This window comes from Gallinula chloropus (genome assembly GCF_964237585.1).
Source record: "Gallinula chloropus genome assembly, chromosome: 12".
NCBI classification, from domain to species: Eukaryota; Metazoa; Chordata; class Aves; order Gruiformes; family Rallidae; genus Gallinula; species Gallinula chloropus.
The window spans coordinates 8,175,379-8,196,035 of record NC_140097.1 but is presented as its reverse complement, the minus strand read 5'-3'; the positions used below and the strand labels follow the sequence as shown (position 1 = coordinate 8,196,035).

General features: G+C 48.1%; 1 protein-coding gene across 4 annotated transcripts in view; it reads right to left on the bottom strand.

Moving 5' to 3' along the window:
- The window catches only part of CADPS (calcium dependent secretion activator), a gene marked incomplete at both ends in the record, with an annotated part of 215,861 nt that overhangs the window by 117,379 nt on the left and 77,825 nt on the right, over window positions 1-20,657 (bottom strand). For all 4 annotated transcript variants that reach the window (XM_084269725.1, XM_084269723.1, XM_084269724.1 and 1 more), the window contains 2 exons: window positions 13,934-14,055; window positions 16,298-16,534. In XM_084269725.1, coding sequence (XP_084125851.1) covers window positions 13,934-14,055; window positions 16,298-16,534 — 359 coding nt within the window. The remainder of the gene's footprint in view (window positions 1-13,933; window positions 14,056-16,297; window positions 16,535-20,657) is intronic.

The window sequence follows — 20,657 nt, the reverse complement described above, 5'->3', positions numbered from 1 at the left end:
CAAAGCCTGGTGCCGACCGAGAAATGCTGCTGTTCATCATGATTTGGCTACAATCACCACCCTATTTACAGGACCTCTGTTGTATCAGTGATATCACTAGGATCTACTTCCATCTCTAGTTAGGCATCAAACTTCGGATGAGTAGCTGAAGTCTTCTGGTTACAAAGAGCCAGAGGATGAAATGTGCCCTAGGTGCTAACTAGGCAAATGCTGGCCCCTGCTCTACCTTTTACAAGTAAAATAAGTAGATCATCACTTTGTGCCTACAGATTGACCTAGAGGTGCCATCACAGTTATTAACCAAACAGCCTATAACTGAGATTTATTTTCTGAATGAAACATGAAATGACACACATCCACTGTGGACAACAAGGGACAAAGGTCAGCCTTGCTCCTCACTACCTCCACGAGCTTGTCTAACACAGAGCACTCCAAGGATGGGCTCACCTGTCTGGTATTAGGAGCATCTGGGAGCTCTCGTGGGCACCGTCCTTACTGGCACATGGAGGGAAAGTGATGCCATTGCTGATACCATTGCTGATGCAGGTGCCAGACTTCTCTAACCAAGCTGCTGTCAGCTGTTTCAAGCAACACACTGGTGATCTTCTGGCAAACCTTCCGGTTGATGCTACTCTGCCCTTCCCAACTTACAAAAACAAGACAGAACCACCTAGGCTCCTCACCTTGCTGCTGCACCAGGTTCTCGCCCTTTCCTGCCACAATGTCACTGCAGAAACAACTCTCTGCATCCTATGGATCTGAAGTGCTTTACATCCTGATCTTTGGCTGTAGCCTCTGAGTGCTACCAAAACGCAGACACAGTGATTAGGAAGTTAAGTTACTACGTAGCCATAAAGACAAAATCATTCAAACACCATGGTACTGCTATGTTACAGCGTGCCATTAAAAACCTATTTGGGATAAGAATAAGGCTTGAGCAAAACCCTGCAAGGGTCCTTGTCCTGACTGCACTTATATCTACCATGAAAGCAGACAGCAGGGTTTCAAGCTCCAGCTGCTTTTCTCCATGATATCCCACTTACATGGCCTAATCCACAACTTTCTCAGCTGTCCTTGAGAGACATTGACAGTAATTTCTATTGACCTCTAGTGTGTAAGTTCCTCTAAAGGAGGATACATTAAAATCTTTCATTTGTGTACTGTGGTCTCCATCAAGCCTGCTCAGCCCCTGCCTAATTTGAACCAGTAACCCTTCTCCCATCATTGCTCTTGTAACTTGATGTAGCCAGAACATCAATTCCTGTGATTTCTATAAATAATGAACAAGAGCAACTGAATCAGCCCTGCTAACCAGCTCGGCCTGTCAGCAGGCTAACATGGGAGCAGCTGGGGAGTGATGTGCTTTCAACGGGGTTGACATTTAAACGTGATCTATGACCGGTTCTCACGAGCTTCGAAACTGCCAGAGGACACCTTTTCTCCCTCCTCAGATACATTTATTTAAAGGGGTTTACTTGCCAACTTGCATGGAATAAACATGCAAAAAATCAGAAAATAGAAGTGAAAATGTGCATTGAAGGAGAGCTATGCTGTTCCCTTGGGAGGTTCAGCCCAGGTATGCATTACACCCAAAGTACACAGCAGTATCCTGGGTCAGGGCCCCTCTCTGCAGAAGATGCTGCCCTTCTGCCTTCTTCCCACAAGTTCATTGCTGAAGTAAAAAGATCTTGCAGAATGATATTCCTGCACGTTGCCTAGATTTGCAGTAGTGTATTGAGCCACCTGCCCAGTATCATTTTTCATATGTAACCACAGCAATGCCTGTCCCCTCCCAGGCCAGGAGCACATCCTTAGGAACACAGAACATGCCCTCAGGGGCAGGGCCACCTAAACCAGCACCCAGCACCATCCACCCTCCAGCAGCAAGCGGCTGGTTGTGCACAGAGGCAGGAAGGTCCATCTGAAAGGCCTTCAATATACATGACCATGTCTGGAACAAAATTGCCAAGGCCAACTTAATCTTGATTGCTCTCTTCTGCTGCCAGAGTGGGATGTGGTGAGTACACAGCAGCCAGCTGGTCCAGCTGCCTCCATTGTGTGCTGCTGGTGCAGGCAGGAAAGAATTATGCTTCATGTGCTTCTCTCCATCCATATCCCTCCTCTCTTCTCTCCTGGCACCCACACCCGCACGTCTGTGTCCCTCCTGGTGTATCTTTTGTTCGGTCACCACTGTGAGCTGGCTGGTGAAGGGAAGCTCAAGAGCAGACAGGCACTGCCTTTTTTTGAGGAAACACATGTCAGCAAAGCCACCTTTCCCCAGGTCACTACTTCATCTTGCATGGTGTGGTGTTTTCATTCAGCCTTGGTTTCTCAGCTAATCACAGCACCCAGTGTTGGTGCGTGCTGGAGCTGGATCCCACTTTGAGGATGGAGAGGTCCGATCCCACTTCATCGCTGGGAGACTAAAACTCTACATATAGTCTTGATTCAGTTCTTCCAGAAATCCTGCCTAACAAATGATGGTTTTCTGTTTTCAGCCCATTTCTCCCCTCCTAGAAGAGAGCTTCCCAGGAAACAGCCTTAAATCCTGGGCCATAAATCATGTACACCCAAAGCTTGAGCATGGGGAAAAACAAAGTTGGACAAGCAGCAGGCCAGGCACTGAGCTAACCTACCTTCACACAGCTGAGGAGTAGCACACCTTTTCCTCTAATGCAGCACTAAGTGAGCTTCTTTTTTACATATTTCTAGAGATAAGAGGAAGGAGGAAAAAGTGCAGGTTTTAAACATGTTTAACAGTGAACTGTGAAGAAGCCTGCAGGAAAGTTTTTTGTTATGTTCCCTAATTTTTTACACATACCAGCTGTTCAAACCCATGAAATAGAGATCAACAGCCAAGATTTCAGTTATCAGTGGCTTTTCTGACCTTCCCTGGCCCACACTGTGAGGCTGCAGCTCGTTCTAACAGAGCGTGCACAGACTTACTCAGCTCGACAGCAAAACCCGATGCAGGGACAGCATCAATTCCAGAGGGATGAAAATGCTCATTTCACTTCCAGAAACGGGTATTTGTGAACTTCCAGGAATGACGTAAACGAGACAACGCTGCCCACGTGCTGAGCCCTTCACAGGCAGGCGTGGGGAGAGCAGGCTGCTCGCTCTGCTTTGGGAGCAGCGTTGCAAAGACACCGAAGTGGCAGGGGATGTGACAGCACAGACGTGGCCACGACACGTGGTGGAGGCAGGTGCTCACACTTGCACCAGCTGGGTCACAAAGCAGCAATAAAAAGAAGTAGGGCATCCCAAAGCCTTCAGGGAAAATATGTATTCTTTGCATCTCTCATGGGTGACGGCGATGGATAATAGGCTTTTGGTTTGTGTCTTTGGGATCTGAAACTAGCCCAAGGGCAACAGAAGAATTCAGGCTGTTTTTTCAGGGTTTCCAAGAAAGCCCACAGGCTGGGTCATGCAGCTGGAGAACTGCAGCTCCATGCACACCTCTGTTTCAGTGGGAGAAAGCCACAAGCCGCAGCCCATTTGGGGATGCTGGGTTGGGAGCAGTCACAAACCAGTTTGCTATTTACTGCAGCAGCACTACAAACATTGACTGAGGTCAGATGGGTTCTTCTAAGAAACGCAACCCAGCGGGCGATGCACCATCTCAAGAGACATCATTACTGAGAGATAAAAAATGTAGTCAGAATGAAAATAAGGTGCTGAGTAAAGACAGCAAACAAAGAGAGTACATGTTGTCTGCTCTGCAAGGTTCAGTGAGGGCATCAAGCTGTGGATGAAGTATAGGAGGTGTTGACTCCTCCCCCCAGCAGCAGCCATCCAGTGACATAATCACAAGTCAGTTAATCTATTTGGTAGGTTTTGTGGGACCGAGTTTGGAATTCACATACCACAGAGGGCCTCAAACACAACTATGTCTCTGAGGAAAGGATATCTTTAGATATCAGGAGAGGATGCTGAGACAAGAGATGGATCACAACTGTGAAAAACCACAAATTCAGGGGACTTTACCACCGTGTATGCCTGGCTGTGCCACCTGCCTTGGGCTCCTGCTATAATAAGGAGAGATCAATTAACAGTCGGTGGAGTTAAGCCTTCATCCCAATACAGAGGTGGCAAGCAGATGAAATGAAGCCTACCTCAGAAGTGCCCCTGTCCTTCCACGACTAAGGAGGGATGCTGGAGGTGACTGCTGCAGGTGCACAGAAAAGATCCTATGTTAAAATCTCAAAGAATATATAGAGATGCAAACAAATGTTTATGTTTCTACTTGTGCAAAGATGTCCTGGGCTAGGAAATATAACTGAGATGCTAAGAAAGGTACCTTCCCACTCTGCCTGTGGAAGTGGATTGAGAATGGTTTGCATCCATAGCACGGTTTGATTCCCGGGAGCTGCTGAGGCTCCTCTGGGATTCCTCCCACAGTAAAAGTTCAATGTGTTTACTCACCTTCAGAACAGGATAACCAAAGAGATCAGACAGACTGACAACGCAGCCTATTTTTGCTCACATTTGTTTCCTCTCCTCCCTTTCTGCTGACAGAACAGCCTTTCAGTCCCATCCCCTCGGAAGAAGCTCAGTTGAAGTGGGAGTGACAGCGCAAACAGATTTGATTCCTCCTAGACTTCCCTGTGCAGACTTTACAACGATGGTAAATTCTGCTTCCACTGATGCATTTACAGTGCAGGTGACCGAAAGTCAGCATCCTCACATGCACTGCCCAGCACCCTGCCTGTATCTCCCCTAACCCAGGGGCTGCGTAAGGCTGAGGGAGTCACGTCTCTGCATGGAGCACTGACATCTGCTCTGATGGGATAACCCAGGTGCCCTTCAAGTGAATCCATGGTTTCCTGTGACATCTTAATTCCTGTCACAGATATAATACTCCCTCTGCCAAAAAAAAAAAAGCGTCACTGGCAATTCTTTTGCTGATGAAAAGGGGGTTCATTTACTCAAAACCACCACTGCAGTGTTATCCAAAAGGTGAGCAGAGATAGCACGCCCCTAAGGACTCCCAGCAGCTGCTAAGAATTTCTTCCAACCTGCAACATTCCGTGGACTGTCCATTTTTTGTTCCCACGGCTCAGAGACACGTGTAGGTGTCACGCACGCAGACACCATCTTGCTTAACATCCTGCAGCCGGCAGTACCAGACAGCTGATAAAAGGCACCATCTCCCTCTCCAGGAGCTGCAACTCCCACATCCTCAAACTGGCTACGGCGACAGTACAACTGCCGGCGGAGAGAAACATGTCTTAGGCGAGCATCACATCTGCGCCCGAGAGCGCAAGGTGCAGAAGGAACAGGGAAAAGCTGACGGAGAACTGCAGCAAAGCAAAGCAAAGCCTGTGAAGGTCTGATCCTGCTCTGCTCATGGCTCACAAGCAGTCCCCGCAGACCCCACTCCTGTGCCAGCACCATGTCGCTCGGCTGCCAGGGCACGGCAGCCAAGAGGAGCTGTCGAGGCCGACAGCACAGCTTTAGGAACCCAAAAAAAAAGGATGCTCGCGGCTCGGCAGAGCTTCGTGTCTCTGTTCCCCCAGCAGAGCTGGTGCGCAGGAGAAGCGTGACGGGGAAGCTTGAGGGAAGGGGCTGGCGGTGGATCTGATCACACATCAGCTGTCGGTGGCCACAAGATGGCATTCCTGCCCCAGAGATGTCCCGGACCAGCCTCACCCCACCAAAACCCCGGACCACACCTCCCGCCAGGCCGGCCGCTCCCGCAGAAGCCCGGCCGGTCTGGGTGGGACGCGGGGAGCGTCTGTCACCGCAGCCTCCGGGCTGCCGCGGGGAAAGGCAGCGGCGCGGTTTCCAACGCCCCGTGCTCTCATTTAAGGCGAGCGAATTACAATTGGAGGGGAAGAGCTCAGCGGGGGGACACGGGAAGGTAATCCAGCAGCCTTTCGCTGGCAGCATCACATCCGAACCGCAAGAGTAACTGGTTTTACGAGGCTGTACCTGCCGTAAATCCGCTTTGGATGCTGTGGGAGCCACTCGTGACACGGGAAGGGGTCTGTGCGCGTTTACTATCTGTGGTAGCTACCACTTCTTGTATAAGGTGACTGCAATGCCATGCATGTGGTAACCAAAGTTTCCTTTAGCCAAAGATGCTCCACTGAACCAGCCACAGAGCTAATCCAGACGTGGCTAGTCATTTCTAGCAACTCTTCCCATCCTGGAAGAAAACATGACCACAGAGGGCTGTTCCCAGTTGAAGCCAGCTCTATTTGCCTACAAAGCCCTGCAGCAAAGCTGCAAAAGACCAGTGAGCAACGTAAGACCCTCCTGTGCACTCTGTCCTGCCTTTTTCACAGGCTTTTTCAATACCTTGGGGTTGCTCTGGAAGAGGTACAAGAAAATGCTGGCATGTGTCTCCTTACTCCTCTCTTTCCAGGAGCATGCCTCCGCCTCTTTGCCCATGTAGTGCCAACAGTACGTAGCTCCCTTTAATTGCTCTCACACATACTGCTGCTGTTCATTGGGATACCTAGCACATTCACAAAGACAACAGGCCTGTCTACCTTCCTTTCACAGAAGGGACAGCTAACATGTTGAGAAATCACTGCCAGGGTTGGCCTTCCCATGAAACCATTCCCTCTTCCAGAGCTCTGTCCAGGCAGTAGGCACAGCACCAATTCTTTAAAGCACACTCTCTATCTCCCTACACTGCTTCACAACCAGAAATAGCTCTGGCACCTCTCATTAAATAAGAATGGGCATTACTCATACATGGTACTTAATAAATAAACCAACAACTGGGCATGTCTCACATCTCACCCCCAGCCTTCCCCTTGGCAAGGGATGTGCAGAGCTTGTACTCAGGCACGCCTTAATTTTTTAAAAATGCCAACCATGGGTATTAAACAAGAACACAGCTTGTATCCCCCAACTTGCGTTTTGCACTCTTCCTCTTAATTTAGCACTACTCCAGATCATTGAATCTCAGTCTCATTTCAATGTCCTTTTTGGTCTTTACTATCCCATCTTAAGGTTGCACGCACAGGAGTGATGAAGCAGACGGATGTCAATGAAAATTGCCTTGGGCATCATCACACCTTCTGGAATACTTAAATTTGAATGTATGCGTTATCACAGGAATACATAATTCACAAGTGCATAGGAGCACTTAAAAAATTAGACAGCTGGCGAGAAAAGAAAGACATCTGTGAAAGAGAAGGTGCATGAGCTCAACCCTCACTAGACACCAGAGAATCCATGCGAAAGCAATGCTACCTATGCTCTAAAGGTCAGGGAAAACTGGCAGAGCTTGCACTTACATGATACCAGAGAACCCAGCTACAAGAGGTAAATCTATAGAAACAAGTCTTCATTATTCTCCAACACAGTTTCTAGTGTAACATTTCCAGAACAGGAGAGCGGAGGGACCACATGTGAGACCTTTGGGAGTGGGATTACCATCTGCAGTCCCAGCAGACCACTGCACTGCTGTCCAGGAGGCTGCACCAGGGCAGTGCAGCTATCAGAGGGATACTTGCCTTTATTCTGGGGAAAAACTTAGCCGCCTAATCTAACACATATTTTTTTATAGACCCACTCCTGCTGAGCAGTTAAGAGGAAACATCAGAAGAGATTCTGAATTTCTAATTAAAAAGGCCACTAAACCGCTTGCGTGAAGACTTCCCATAATAGATCAGAGGCTTTCACCTGGGTAATAACTTTTTACTGCATTTTTTGCTGTGCTTAATGACTTGTCCACAGCCTCCACTTTCAAAAATGTGAATGTCATAGCATAAATCTCAGGAGCATTATGGAAACAGCAGCATACACACAAAAGGGGATTTGAAGAACAGGTCCAACCGAACTAACAGCAGAACCCTTTCGGTGCAAAGCTGCACATGGTCTCATCCAAAAACTGGCTCCTAGACATGCTAAGTAACTGTAAGAGAAGAATTATTGAGGAGGGGATTTGGACACTTCTTTGTTTCCTTTAGAGGGGCTAAAAGCAACTCCCAGCTCACACAGAGCAAAGCCAAAGATCTCTCCCAGAAGATGTTTCCCCAAGAGATACCTTGGCAAAGACTGACCCTCTGCTCAGACCCTCGTCCCATGAATGGTATCTCAGAAGCAATGGTGTCTGATGTTAGCTGTACCCGGGGTCTGTTACCTGCTTTGACACATTCGTAAGGCTCCTGGAGGTTTCTTAAGGAAAAACAGCTGTAAACATCTGCACAGCTGTGAAACAAAATTGTGCAACTGGAAAGGCAAGCCTATCAGTCTGGGTAATTAAGACAGCTTATATTTAATGCTGAAGCCAACTAGAAGGAGGAGGAAAAAACCCACACACAAAACCAGCAGCTATCTCCTAAAATTTCCTTTTGCTTTGTTCTTTACCCAACACCACGAATTTTGCTTACACAAGGCTCAGCCAGGCATGCACACCTAAATATAATGACTGCTTAAAACCATGTAGGCACAGGCACACGGGTCTTCTGCCTGAGCTTTGCCACGAGGTGATACATCTGCAACACAGCAATAGCTCTGAGGGTGGCATGGGCTCGTGTTGGGAAGTCAATGGCAGCTGGTTCTCCTGCTTGTCTGCAGAGCCCATGGGGCTGCCACTGCAGCCAGGGCAGCGGTGCTGCAGGCTCTGGTCACCCTCCTGCATGGCAGAACCACACATGTCCAGAAGCGACCTACCAGGCACAGCACCAACGGCTGTACCAGCCGATACACAATGTGAATTATGGGCTAAACTCTGCTCACACCAGTATAAACCCCTTCAGTTTAGAGGAATTACATTTGTTCTACAGGGCACAGAATATTTACTTGTAATTCATACATTCAAGCTCATCTCATTTCTCGCTTTGCCACAGGGAAGCGTTCACAGCATCTCCCCACTAACTGTGGCAGCAAACACTGACTGCAACCAAACGCACTTACCACGCTCTTACTCTGTGCAAAGCCACTGAGCATCACTTCAAACTCCAGGGCCTTGAGGCAGGGGATTCCTGAATGAAAAGACCAGATCATCCCCCTCTGCAAATAGAGAGAGGGCATCCCTGCTTGCCAGCCTCCCTTCCCTTTGCTGCTCAGTGCCCATTTCTCAGGAGATGTCACTGAATGGCACTGTGGAAGGATGCTGTGGAGTTCCTGTCTCTCTTCCCAGTAAGACAGCAGACTCTGATGGATGTGGCACACCGATCTGAAACTAAGACCCTAGCTGAGCAATAAGCTTGGAGGTTTGGTGTAGTGATCCTGACAGGGGCAGCCTGTTGCAGCAGAGAGAAGCAGTCGAACTGCCAGAGCACCTTGAAAGCAAATCAGGGAACAGCACTGGGAGCCAGTGCAAAGATAAACCAGAGCACCCCTGTCTCCTAGTGCAGTGGCTAAGGGAATGGAGATGGAGAGGTTTAAAAGTTTACTAAAGACGTTACTTTATCAAGAGCAAGTTTATGGAGAGGGCATGAAGCACAAGCTCTTGGTCATGACAAGCAACACAAGAAGTGACCTGTCGAGTGTCCAGCACTGCCCCAACAGCACACACATAAGAAAACTGCAGGGGAGAAAAAAAAAAAAGCAATAAAAAGTCCTCTTTTCTCTTTTAAAAACAATAAGCTCCATTCTCACTACTTATACTCTATGACACTAGCTCTGAAGAGGCTGCTCTGCAAGGGGAGATATATAACCTCCAAACGAAGTCACTTCCAGAGTCATAGGAGCAGCCCACACTTCTCTCTGCTCTTGGGCTGACCAGAATGCCCAGACAGGTTGGCTGGATCCTCCCCCACCGGTTATTTCCTGATTTTAACCCAAAGAGTCCAGCTGGGTTCAATGCACCCCATCCTCACTACTGCAAGGCAGGGGAGAATGAGACTTATCTGCATGCTGAAATACACCCAGGTGAACACACAGCATTTACCCACAAGGCACGCAGGACCTCGCTGTTGTTCGGTTCTCTCTGTTTTCTTGTGTTCTGCTCACATCAGAGAAAGGTGATATAAGACCATGAATCACTGGTGCAGCCCATGAGCATTGCTACAAGCACAGGTCATCATTTAAATATATCCAGCAGCCTCTCTAGGGACCACAGGACAGGGATGTTGTGCCTGGACCTTTTCTGCTATTCCCAGACCCCTCGGGAACCTTGCTTTCAGGCTATACAAACAGCAGTGGAACTAACACAGCTTCAGGAACAGCGGTGTTGAGGATGTGCTGAGCCACCTCACCCTCTGTGCTTTGCAGAGAGCAGGCAGCAGGCCAACGTGCAGGGAAGACAGGGTGGGGAATAAAACTCTCAAAGATCTGTAAGAATACAATACCAGCATGAAAAGCAGTAAAATCCTGCTCGCAGTGGGATTTGGGATATTTTGAAGAGGCATCTGTGGGTTAGGGCATAATACAAAGGCTTTTTCTTACACAACTTATTAAAAGCACTACTAATAATACACTACAAGCCTGATCTGAAATAACCCTTGCTATTTCAGGTCTGGCTTTCTCTAGAACTGTGCCATCCCCTATACCAGCGCTGAGGCAGATAATCCTCACATGAAGGGATTGGGTTTAAAATGTCAGGAATCCAACACGGAGCCTAAGAAGAAAAAGCAGACCAGTATTTACTGTCCTCCCAAGAGCCACAGTCCTTGCACACAGTCCTTGTCTGATCACTTGGTATGCATGGCAGCTAACCCTGCTGCTCCTCTGCCTCTTTTGAGATCTACAAACAGGATCCAAGCTCCAAAGTCACTAAGATACTTTGGAACATCTTATTCTCAAAACCTGCTGGATTCACACCAGGTGAACCTCTTGCAACTAGACCAGTGTTTTTGGAAATCTTTCCCAGTTTGGGAAATTGCCTTTTTCTGTTAGACATGTGTAGCCCAGGTTAGGACATGTGGCACAGCATGAAGATGAAGAGCAGCCACTGCCACCAGTGTATTTTAGCTGAAGGATGGCATTTCAAGGACATGTCAGAATAGAGTGAACAACTCCATGAGTCATTCTAAGGTAAAAAGATAACCTACAAGGTCACTATGAGGGTGTTGGGAGGCCCTGGCACAGGGTGCTCGGAGAAGCTGTGGCTGCCCCTGGATCCCTGGCAGGGTTCAAGGCCAGGTTGGATGGGGCTTTGGGCACCCTGGGGTAGTGGAGTGTGTCCCAGCTCATGGCAGGGGGAGGCACTGGGTTGGCTTTGAGGTCCCTCCCAACACAAACCAGTCTGTGACTCTATGAGGCTGTGCAGAGCCATGCACTCCCCTTTCCAGTGTCCCAGGACACAGGGCTGTTATAAAAAAGGGAAGGCTTTGCAGCAAATCTTACCGTTCAAATGCATTTTTTCCCTCTGACATGTATGAGAAATAAAGTCTTGTGTAGCTTGTAGAGCCTCCAGCCAACAGCAAAACTGAATTCTGAGCAGATGAAGAATTAAATATGAGAAAATACTGCTTACTTCCAGGCCTGTATTCACTGCATCTTCTGAGCACAGCCACTTAACCTGCATTTCCATTTTATAAGCCTCTGAGATACACAAGTTTGGGGAAGGACAGCAATAACCTGCCTCAGTATTTACACCTTCATAGCGCTGAGGCTCAAACCCCCCCCCCCAGTGTGGTGCTTGCCCCCAGGCCAGGCAGCATCCCCTGCCAAAGCACACAAACACCTGGGAAGCCTGGAGAGCAATGAGCTCCTGTACTGGTGCTCATCTAGCTCCTTTATCAGTGTCTTGCTTGTGATAAAATGTCCACAATTAAACACGTGTGAATGACCTTGCTGAGAGTGACATCAGCATTCGAAGAGACACTCCAGAAGGCTGTTTTGGCTGGCCACAAATCTTTTGTCTGAAAGTCAGTTTAGCTCAAAACACACCAAAGACTTCTCTGAGCTGTTTCTTTCACTGTCCTCATCACCGGAGTACCTGAGGGCCTTCAAGTCTTGTTGCAAGCAACATGACAAACATGTCACATCTGGTTCATTCTCTCTTCCCTTCTCCTCTGTAGAGGAGAATCTAAGTGCAGTAAATTGCTTTCACACAGCTTTGGTTTTCCCTGCCTGGGCTCTTGTGTTGGGAAGGGGAAGCAAGGTGAAAGAAGCACTTCTAATACAGAGAAGAAAAAAGGACAAGCTTTCTGTGATGGTCTCTGGTTTCTGTGCAAGGTTATTTTAGAACATTGGCTTGGGTGGTCTTTGGTTTAGGAAGTAAGAAGTCTGAGGACCCTCAAGGAATGCAATGGTCAAACCTACTCCCCTGCTAAGGCATTTCCATAGGTGTTAACCCAAGTGATGGAGTGACCTAGAGGACTTCAACCCTGACTCATGCCTTTATGGGAAGCCCAGTGCAGAGAGAGGAAGAGTGTGATGGACTTGTGTAACTTGTATCACGCTGCAGCATTCAGCACTGGCTGCATTTTCCTGAGGGCTGATGGCTTCATGCCCAGACACTGTACATTTCATTATGATAAAAAGACCCACTCAATTAGAGAGCTCACTCCTGAAGCCCTCATTTTCAAAACAATGCTTGTACAAATGGTCCAATAGCTGACACGAAAGCGGCTTGCGTAAGGAAGGACAGACCCCACAGAAGTGGGATGAACAGCCCAAGCTAAACAAGCACATGTAACCCAGAAACATGCATTTCAGTATAAGTAGCAGAATTTCCCCTAAATAGAGCCCAACTTTCTCCACTGAAGCAATAAAAATACCTAAAATAATGACAACTGCAGGTTCTTATGGAAATTTTCTTCCAAGCACAGCTCTCCTACTTCCTTCTCTGAAGCAGATTCTGAAGCATTTTTGAAAAGTAAGCTAGGCTGCAGCAGCTTTCCTGATTGGGAATATTGTTTTTAAACCACTTACTGCAGATTCCTGCTCTTCCAGTACAGCGCAGGGTGCAAGGCATCAGCAGTTTCTGTGCCTCTGAGGGAGGACAACCGCCAAGGGAAGGCAGCCTGCCTTCAGCACTGCTCTCCTGCCTGCATCAGCTGCTCTTGGACTGGTTGCCCACATTGCCTGGCCACTTGCATGTAATGCAGATGGGTGGTTTTGGCTTTTTTTCCACGAGCATGGGAAGCTGCTGGTGAAATGCTGCTTGGGACTGGTCACTCAAAGGGACTGGGATATGGGAATAGAGAGGGAATGTCCTAACAGAAGCTCCCCTGCACTGCTCCCCACTGCCAGAGGAAGCTATATATCACCTTGGCAATTCTCCTCTGTGAGGATGTGCACCAAGAATTTCATTCAAGTGTGAAGTCTCTGCAGTGAACCAACCAGAGGAAAACTGCCTCAAATAGTGTTTCATGTTAACTACTCCCACGAATCAGAAAGGAAATAAACCATTCATCATTTTCTCCTTCCAAATTAGCAAAGATCAATCACTACTAGCAGGCTTATAACAACATCTGGATAAGCCAAAAATGCCAAGTGTGGGGCCAGGGCTGGGAATTTGGGGACCAGGTCAAAGAGGAAAGAACAAAACATTCCCCTTGACCTGTACCAGGGCAGAGTGACCTCAGATAAAGCTTTAACTGAGTGATTTGAAACTTTCCCCAGCTCCTCTCCCAGCTCTGTCTGTGGCTGCCGGAGCATGTCCCTGCCAACTGTTTCCTTGATGACAAACACTCGTTCTGAGTGAGGATGAGCTCATGTACCTGCACCTGATGGCCCCACTTTAGATGGACACTCAGACTAGTATTTATCTAAGCACATGCTTAACTGCATCCCTATTTAGCAAAGTACTTACGTATACATACTAATTTATATCTCTATGGCTACAAGAGACATAAGCCTGTCATTAACACTTTTTTCCCCTCAATCAGGGCTTATGGGCCATTCTGAGTTGCAGGATGATGCTTTGCATACATGGAAGACCACATTTCTCCTCTGCTTTCAGAGTTCCCTCTGCTGTCACCACACAGGAGCCAGAGCTATCCTCAGTGACTCAGCAGCACAGAGATGAGGCAGAGGAGAGCATGGTGGAGACAGCAAATGGCACAGCAAGACTTACGTTGGCTTTGAGGCTTCAGCCTGGTCAGTCTGCAGTTTCTCCCCACCTTCAACTTCCATGGTACAGTATACAATGCGGTTGGGGGCCAGTGACTTCAGACCCTGCACCTCCATGATGACAACCTGTGGGGCAAAGGAAGAGGAGTGTAAGAAGAGTCGCTCCCTTCAAATCTCACTCTGGCTGCTGAACCCGCAGGGTCATCCAGTGCTGGGTCCTCCATGTGCTGCTGAATGTTCATAGTGCCAGTTGGGCTGGGATGGTAGTGGCACTGCCCAGGCTGAGCGGGAACCATGGGTCTGTACAGAGACCAGGAGGTCTGTATGTAGACCAGGAGTTCTCCCTCTGATAGTACATGGGCTTGTTGAAATGCTTGGGTGCCCAGGGCTGTACCCAGCTTCAGAAGGTGTGTCTCACAGACATGTTCCTGCCCCACTTACAAGTGCCTCAATATGTGAAATACAGAAAAAAAAGCTTATAGATACTCAGCTTGTGCCAAAAGCCTGTTTTCAACATTAATGATAGCATGGTTTGGGGTTCACCTTTAAAGATCACCTACTTCCAATCCCCTGCCATGGGCAGGGACACCCTCCACTAGCCCAGGGTGCTCAGAACCTCATTCAACCCAGCCTTGAACCCTGCTAAGGATCCCGGGGCAATCCCAGCTTCTCCAGGCGATCTGTGCTGGTGTCTCACCACCTTCATCACAAAGATCCTCCCTATATTTAATCTAAATCTACATTTTTTCGGTTTAAAATGACTGCCCCTTGTCCTGTCACTACAGGCCCTTGCAAGCAGTCTTTCTCCATCTTTCATATTAAGAAATCACATTCTAAGTTTCTTGCAGGTAACTACAATTTTTTTTAAAAGGGCAAAATGATCAATCCTGTTAACTGTTTTCTCCAAAAACCCCACCTGTGGGAGTTCCCGCTCATGTTTTATTACAAGGTGAGGATCCCTTGCCTGGCACACAGAGCTCCTCTGATGAGCACGTATTTTTGGCAAAAAGCTCTCCTGCAGCAGAGTTTCATGCACAGAGCAGTGCACAGACCTGCCAGCTCCCAAAGTCAGTGCTTGACTGAGCTTCTGCTCCCTGATGGATGGGCTTCAGCTGGAGCAAAGCGTTTGAGACATCCCCTTGTAAGGGCGAGTCGCTTTGTGCACAGCTATACGTGCTGCACTGGCTTCTCCGACAGAGAAGTCTAGTGCTTTGTGACAGTTCCCTGCTCCTCTGTATGGGAACACTTAGAAGTCAGGCTTTATTTGATGCTGCTGTTGAAGGCACCATCTCTGGGTTAACAGCCCTATTTTAAAATAAGGCTGAACCATTGTAAGGATGCTTTCAGACATCTAAAAGAGTTAAAACCTGAGACTGGACAACCAGTGTTGTTAAGTTTTGGATTGGCATGATATGTATAACAGGAGACCCCTCAGGAAAAGAAATAAACAGGAAACTAGACAAAAATAGAATTTTTGGATTTTTCCGCATCCTACGTTTTTGACCCCATTCTGGTGGCAGTTTGACAAGGTAACGTAAACCCACTCACTGAGAGGCACTGACTCTGTATGGCATCACCAAGGTGAGTACCTTGACAAAAGTACTGTGTCTCTGTGCTTTGTCACCCAGGCTGGTGACGCCTTGGATGCTGGTGAATGCCTTGGCTAGACAGAAAAGGTGTCTGCACAGAGCAATTAAGTTGGCTGAAAACAGCTATTACACAACACCACTTCCAGGATGGAGACAGCCTGGGATGGAGGTAACGGCAGGTCCCTGCAGCATCCTGCCTTCCCCTGGCATGTACTCAACAAAGTGCCCGACAGAGCACCAAGCACAAAGTCAGAGTGTAATGCAAAGCCAAGAGCAAGCCAGCAAAGCCCAGTATGTCCACACAAACTGCAAGCCAGGCTGTTGGGTGCATTCAAGCCCCCAGAATTTTTACTAATTCTCCAAAGAGGAAGCAAGGCTCGCAGGGAATAAATAGCAACATTTAAACACATCACCATTTACAGTGTTGTACCGGATTCAGGTACAATCCAGGCTCAGGGTTACTGGGGTACACTCAGTAACAAGCCGTATGCAGAGGTCAGTTATCGATGCAGATTTCTGAGTTATTTGATATACATCAGCAGGAAATGCCAGACAGTTTATCTCACACAGTTTGTTCCAGCATGATGGTGAGACACCAGAAAGGACAGTGTTTGACCACAGGCAAAGCTTCTGGTCACTCAGAGAGAGGAACTACTGCTCAGGAACATCCTCATGGAGATCAGAAAGTGGTTTCTACTGACCTCTCTCCACCTAACTGAAGTTTGAACTGCACAGAAGTTGGCTGCTGTGATTTTCACAGTTGAGTGCCTGAAGCTTACCTCCAGGGAGAACGACAACACGACGTCTGACTTGGAAAGCTGGTTCTCGTTTTCTTCTCCCATGTCGATTATCGAGGTGTTGTGACTACGTTTCAGCTTCTGCAGCTTGAACTCAGAACCTCCTTTAGACACAGGCATGCTCTCCAAGTTTGCCATCAGGAGATTGACAGATGACTTCAGCTCCTCAATGTACATGTTCTCCATTTCTTTGGACACAAACTTTGGAAACTTGCGCTCCTTGGATTTGGAAACAAAAACAACAGGGTGAGTTGCAGTGCCAATCAGTAGCCATGTCTTGCACTGGGAAAATCCCCCTGGAGCATCTGGAGAGAGGTATAAGAACAGGGAACTCCCACAAACCAGATGACAAATTACAGCTTCCCCCCATGTAATGCAGAAACATTATTGTTAGCTTCCCATAGAATTACTACTTGGTACTTGTCCAACGTTACTGTTTCTTGCATGCATTGTGTTTCATCCATTTTCTATCTGCAAATGGTTTTCTTCATATATATATATATATTCATAATTAGAAACGCTGCCAGACGGATCTCAGCTGAACTTTGTGACTGACAGCAATTTACTAACGATTCAAAGGACGCTGACAGTTGGGGACTTGTTTTCCAGTCTCCAAAATGCATCAGCTCTCTTTAGGGCACTTCTGAGCGGTTGCTCCATTAGTTTTTTAAGTGTGAAAGGAGCCCAAGGAGGGAAAATCAGCAATGTGTGGGCAGAAACATGCAGTCCCAACTGGGAGGAGTGAAACACCCTTTCCACTACCTGTCTCCCCCCAGGAAGACAACCTTTTACTTTGAGACCCTCTAATGCTGGTTGCTGTAAACAAGACACTTAAAACCAAAGCTGACAGTGAGAGCAAAACACAATGTGCCTCCAAGTGCGTCCTCAGCTTTGAGCTGCTGCCCATACTCCAGCCCTGTTAGCATCACTAGTCTGAGCCCTACGTCTTCTGACAACTCTGCCCATGCCCTGAATCTGCTCAGGGTTCAAACGTCTCTCGGTGGGTTCAGACAGGCTGCGCAAGGCGTACGGCAGCGAGGCAGCATCTGCAGGCAGCAAACCCGCAGCTGACGTGCAAAGGATCTTAGCGGCAATTCACAACATTGTAAAAAGCAGCTCGTAAAGTGTATGCTAGGAAAGAAAACAAGGTCATGTTTCTTCTAGAAGACTGTCATCAAGCTGCTGAAAAAGTACTCCACGGCACTAGTTTCTGCATCAGCCCTCAACAGCTTACCCATTACAAGCACAGCTCACAGCAGCACTCGCACCAAGCAGTAAAAATATAGTCGTCTGTTTCCAGTCTCAGTATTGGGAAGCAATTCCCTCATGTAAATTAGATCCTGGCCTAAGATAAACTACCTAATCAGACTGGTTTATTGTTTATGCATTATGTAAGTTGCAAGCTACCCCCAGGAAAAAGCCCAACTGTTTTGTAGATTCTGAGAACTACTGCTGAAGCAATGATGTTCTAACATTATTGCTTCTCCTGTGCGCTGCTATCCATCTCGCCAGGGACCGTAATATTGGCACTGTCCCCACAAACCTCTTCAGAAATGCAGCAAGGACCGAGACATTTCCCTGTGTGCCACTAGCAACTGCTTGTGCTAAGGTTAAAACCTGGTGGGTTGAAGAGATGCATAACAATTTAACTGGGACTGGGTCTGATGGTGCAAATGCAGAGGTGCAAGCATGGTCCCAAGTTACCAATCAGAGTGGAGAGAGAGATGGGGGAAAAGCTGGAGGAAGACACAAGCAAAGGATGCAGACACATGTAAGAAAGGGTTAGACACCTCCCTGTGTACTTGGAGCAGGGAGAGGACCAGAAATGGGGACAAGCGTGGAGAGCAGCAGCGTTAAGAGACTGCAGGCTGGAACAGAGTGGGTCCAGCCCCAGACAGACATATTGCTCTGGTGTCAGCACAAGGCTTCATTTGGTTGCCCCCACAAGTGCTCCTCCTTGCCCTTGAGGCCGGGTGAGTGGGTCAGGGGAAAGACACTGCGGGACAGCAGAGCACTCGCTGCTGCAGAGAGAAACACACCTCGGCCTTGGCAGCACTGAGCTCTGGGCTGCAATGCCACTCTCATTTAGCTGCTGGAAAAGTACAGCATGCGGAGTGAAACGCCTGTCCAGACTCAGCTTCAAAACATCTGCTTGACTTCCAGTCTGATCCTCAAGCTGGCTGGCTCCAAGGCTGGGCTGATGTGAGCTGATGGAGTCAAGCTTGGTGGGGGACTCTGCCTAGTGCTACACTGTCACTGTGCTGAGGTCTCCTGGGCTCACGAGGAGGTAAAAAGACCCAGAGCTGTGCCCTGGTACCCAGGTGTAGGAACTGGTCATGGAGGAAAGCTGGCATGCATGGTGACTTGTTCAGGGTCAGAACCACCAGTCCTGTGGCACTGTGATCCCAGGTCCCATTAACCTCCACAGCTTTCCTTCCCTCTGAAGTACAAATGTCCTAGTGTGAATTTCTTAATAAATTAACAAAGCGCTAATTTGCCTTTAGCATGGAATCTCCCAGCCAGCCACCTCAGGGATGGTTTCACCAGCACAGCAGCTCTCCCTGTGCAGCAAATCTGTGTTTAAAGTTGTAAACTGGAGATAAAATGGGAAATGCTATCCTTTCACTGAGCTGAATGGTGAACCTGCCCAATGCTAAAGGGAAAGCTGCCTTGCCTGGAAAGGAGGATACAGACAAGGATTCAAAAGGTCTTGGATGCCTCCAAGAGATGGTATTCATGGGTCTGAAGGAACAAGGCTTGTCGTAGGCAGGTGGTGGCAGGATCTGACATTCTGGAGAAAAGGCCTGCAGCAGTAACGTGACAGAGATTAAATATCAATACCTGCCAAGTGGATCACAGGTAAGTCGATTTTACCCTAAACCACCCCCTGAAGCTGCACAGCTGCATTTTGAAGGTTGAATCCTGCATGGGGAAACGTCAGGTTGTGTTGAGGACTTCCCCCTGTCTCTTGCAGGGCCAGCAGTGACATGGTTTGTTTTCAGCATCCTTGGGGGAGGAATGGAAATGGCAAACTCTCATTTGCAAAAAGTAATTCATGAAGATGCAGCCTGTGCTGGCTGCTATTGAACCAGGTGTATTGTTGTGCCCTACACACCACAAGGAGGAAATGAAACAGCAAAACCAGGCAATCTCATTCTGGCACCCAGTGCCTGGCTACCCATCCCAGAACTGGGTGGCAGTGCTCCACACAGGGGCTTATATTTTGCTGCAAATGAAAAAATTATGTAGCTTTTCTTGACAATAAAATGGCAAAGGGCCAAACGCTGAATACCAGAGCTGCAGTCCACTTGCTGCTTTGCTGTGCCATCCTTTGTCCACGTGGTCCCTGGCCCCTTTGCTATTTTTATCAGTGAAGAGGGAAAAAGCCAGACCCTCACTCCTCAATGATGCGAGGCAGCAGCTGCTTAACAGACCTGTTAGTGAGGAGCCACTGCACAGGTGCACTGGCATCCTTGCTAAAGCCTGACCATAACTGAATGTGCTCTGCTTTTCACACCCAGGGTTCTCAGCGTGGTCCCAAACAGCTCTGGTATTACCTTTCTCATAAAACCCCACCATTTGGCACAGCTTGGTGCCAAGAGGGCTGCTGCTGAAAGGCTGGTCCCTAGCCTGAGCTCTGATTAGACCTTTTTCTTCTAGTAATGGTTTCTTGATTATCAAGAAGAGCCAGATAAATGATTCCCAATGACTTTAGCCCCATTAGGGCTCTATCTGTGACTCGGTACATCTGATTAGAGGTAAGGATAAAATCTCTGCCATACTGATGTCAACAGGATCCAGAGTTTCCCTCCATTTACTGTTCATCGGAGGCCACCTAAATCTGCATCTGCAGTGCGAGGGTGTGATTAGCTCCTCCGGAGGTGTCTCCTTACAGAAGCATCTCTGGGGAGCTTAGCTGGGTGCTTGGTTACAAAAACTGTTTGGAGGTCCTGTGTCTGCTGCTCCAGACAGCAGTGATGTCTGTATGGAGCCTGGCTGCTTCCATGCAAAGCATGAACATGTCTGGGAGAGCATATCTCAAGTACTGAGGCAGCACCTCCCTATGGGCAAGGACACGTGGCTCCCAGCAGCTCACCAAATGGCACAAACAGTTTTAGGGCACTTCCTGGCTCCTTTTTACATGCCATCACTCACCTTATTGCCTCACACTGAAGTTTGACAAAGAGGGCTTGGACCTGTACTTGTGCTGAAGCACTTCAGGACAGCTTCTTCCCCACTGCTGAGGATTCATGCAAGGAATTTTGCAGGCACCTAAACTGCCCCAATTCTCCAGGACATTCCAAGGAATGCACATCCCAGCAGCTTATCTGTACTTGTTGAT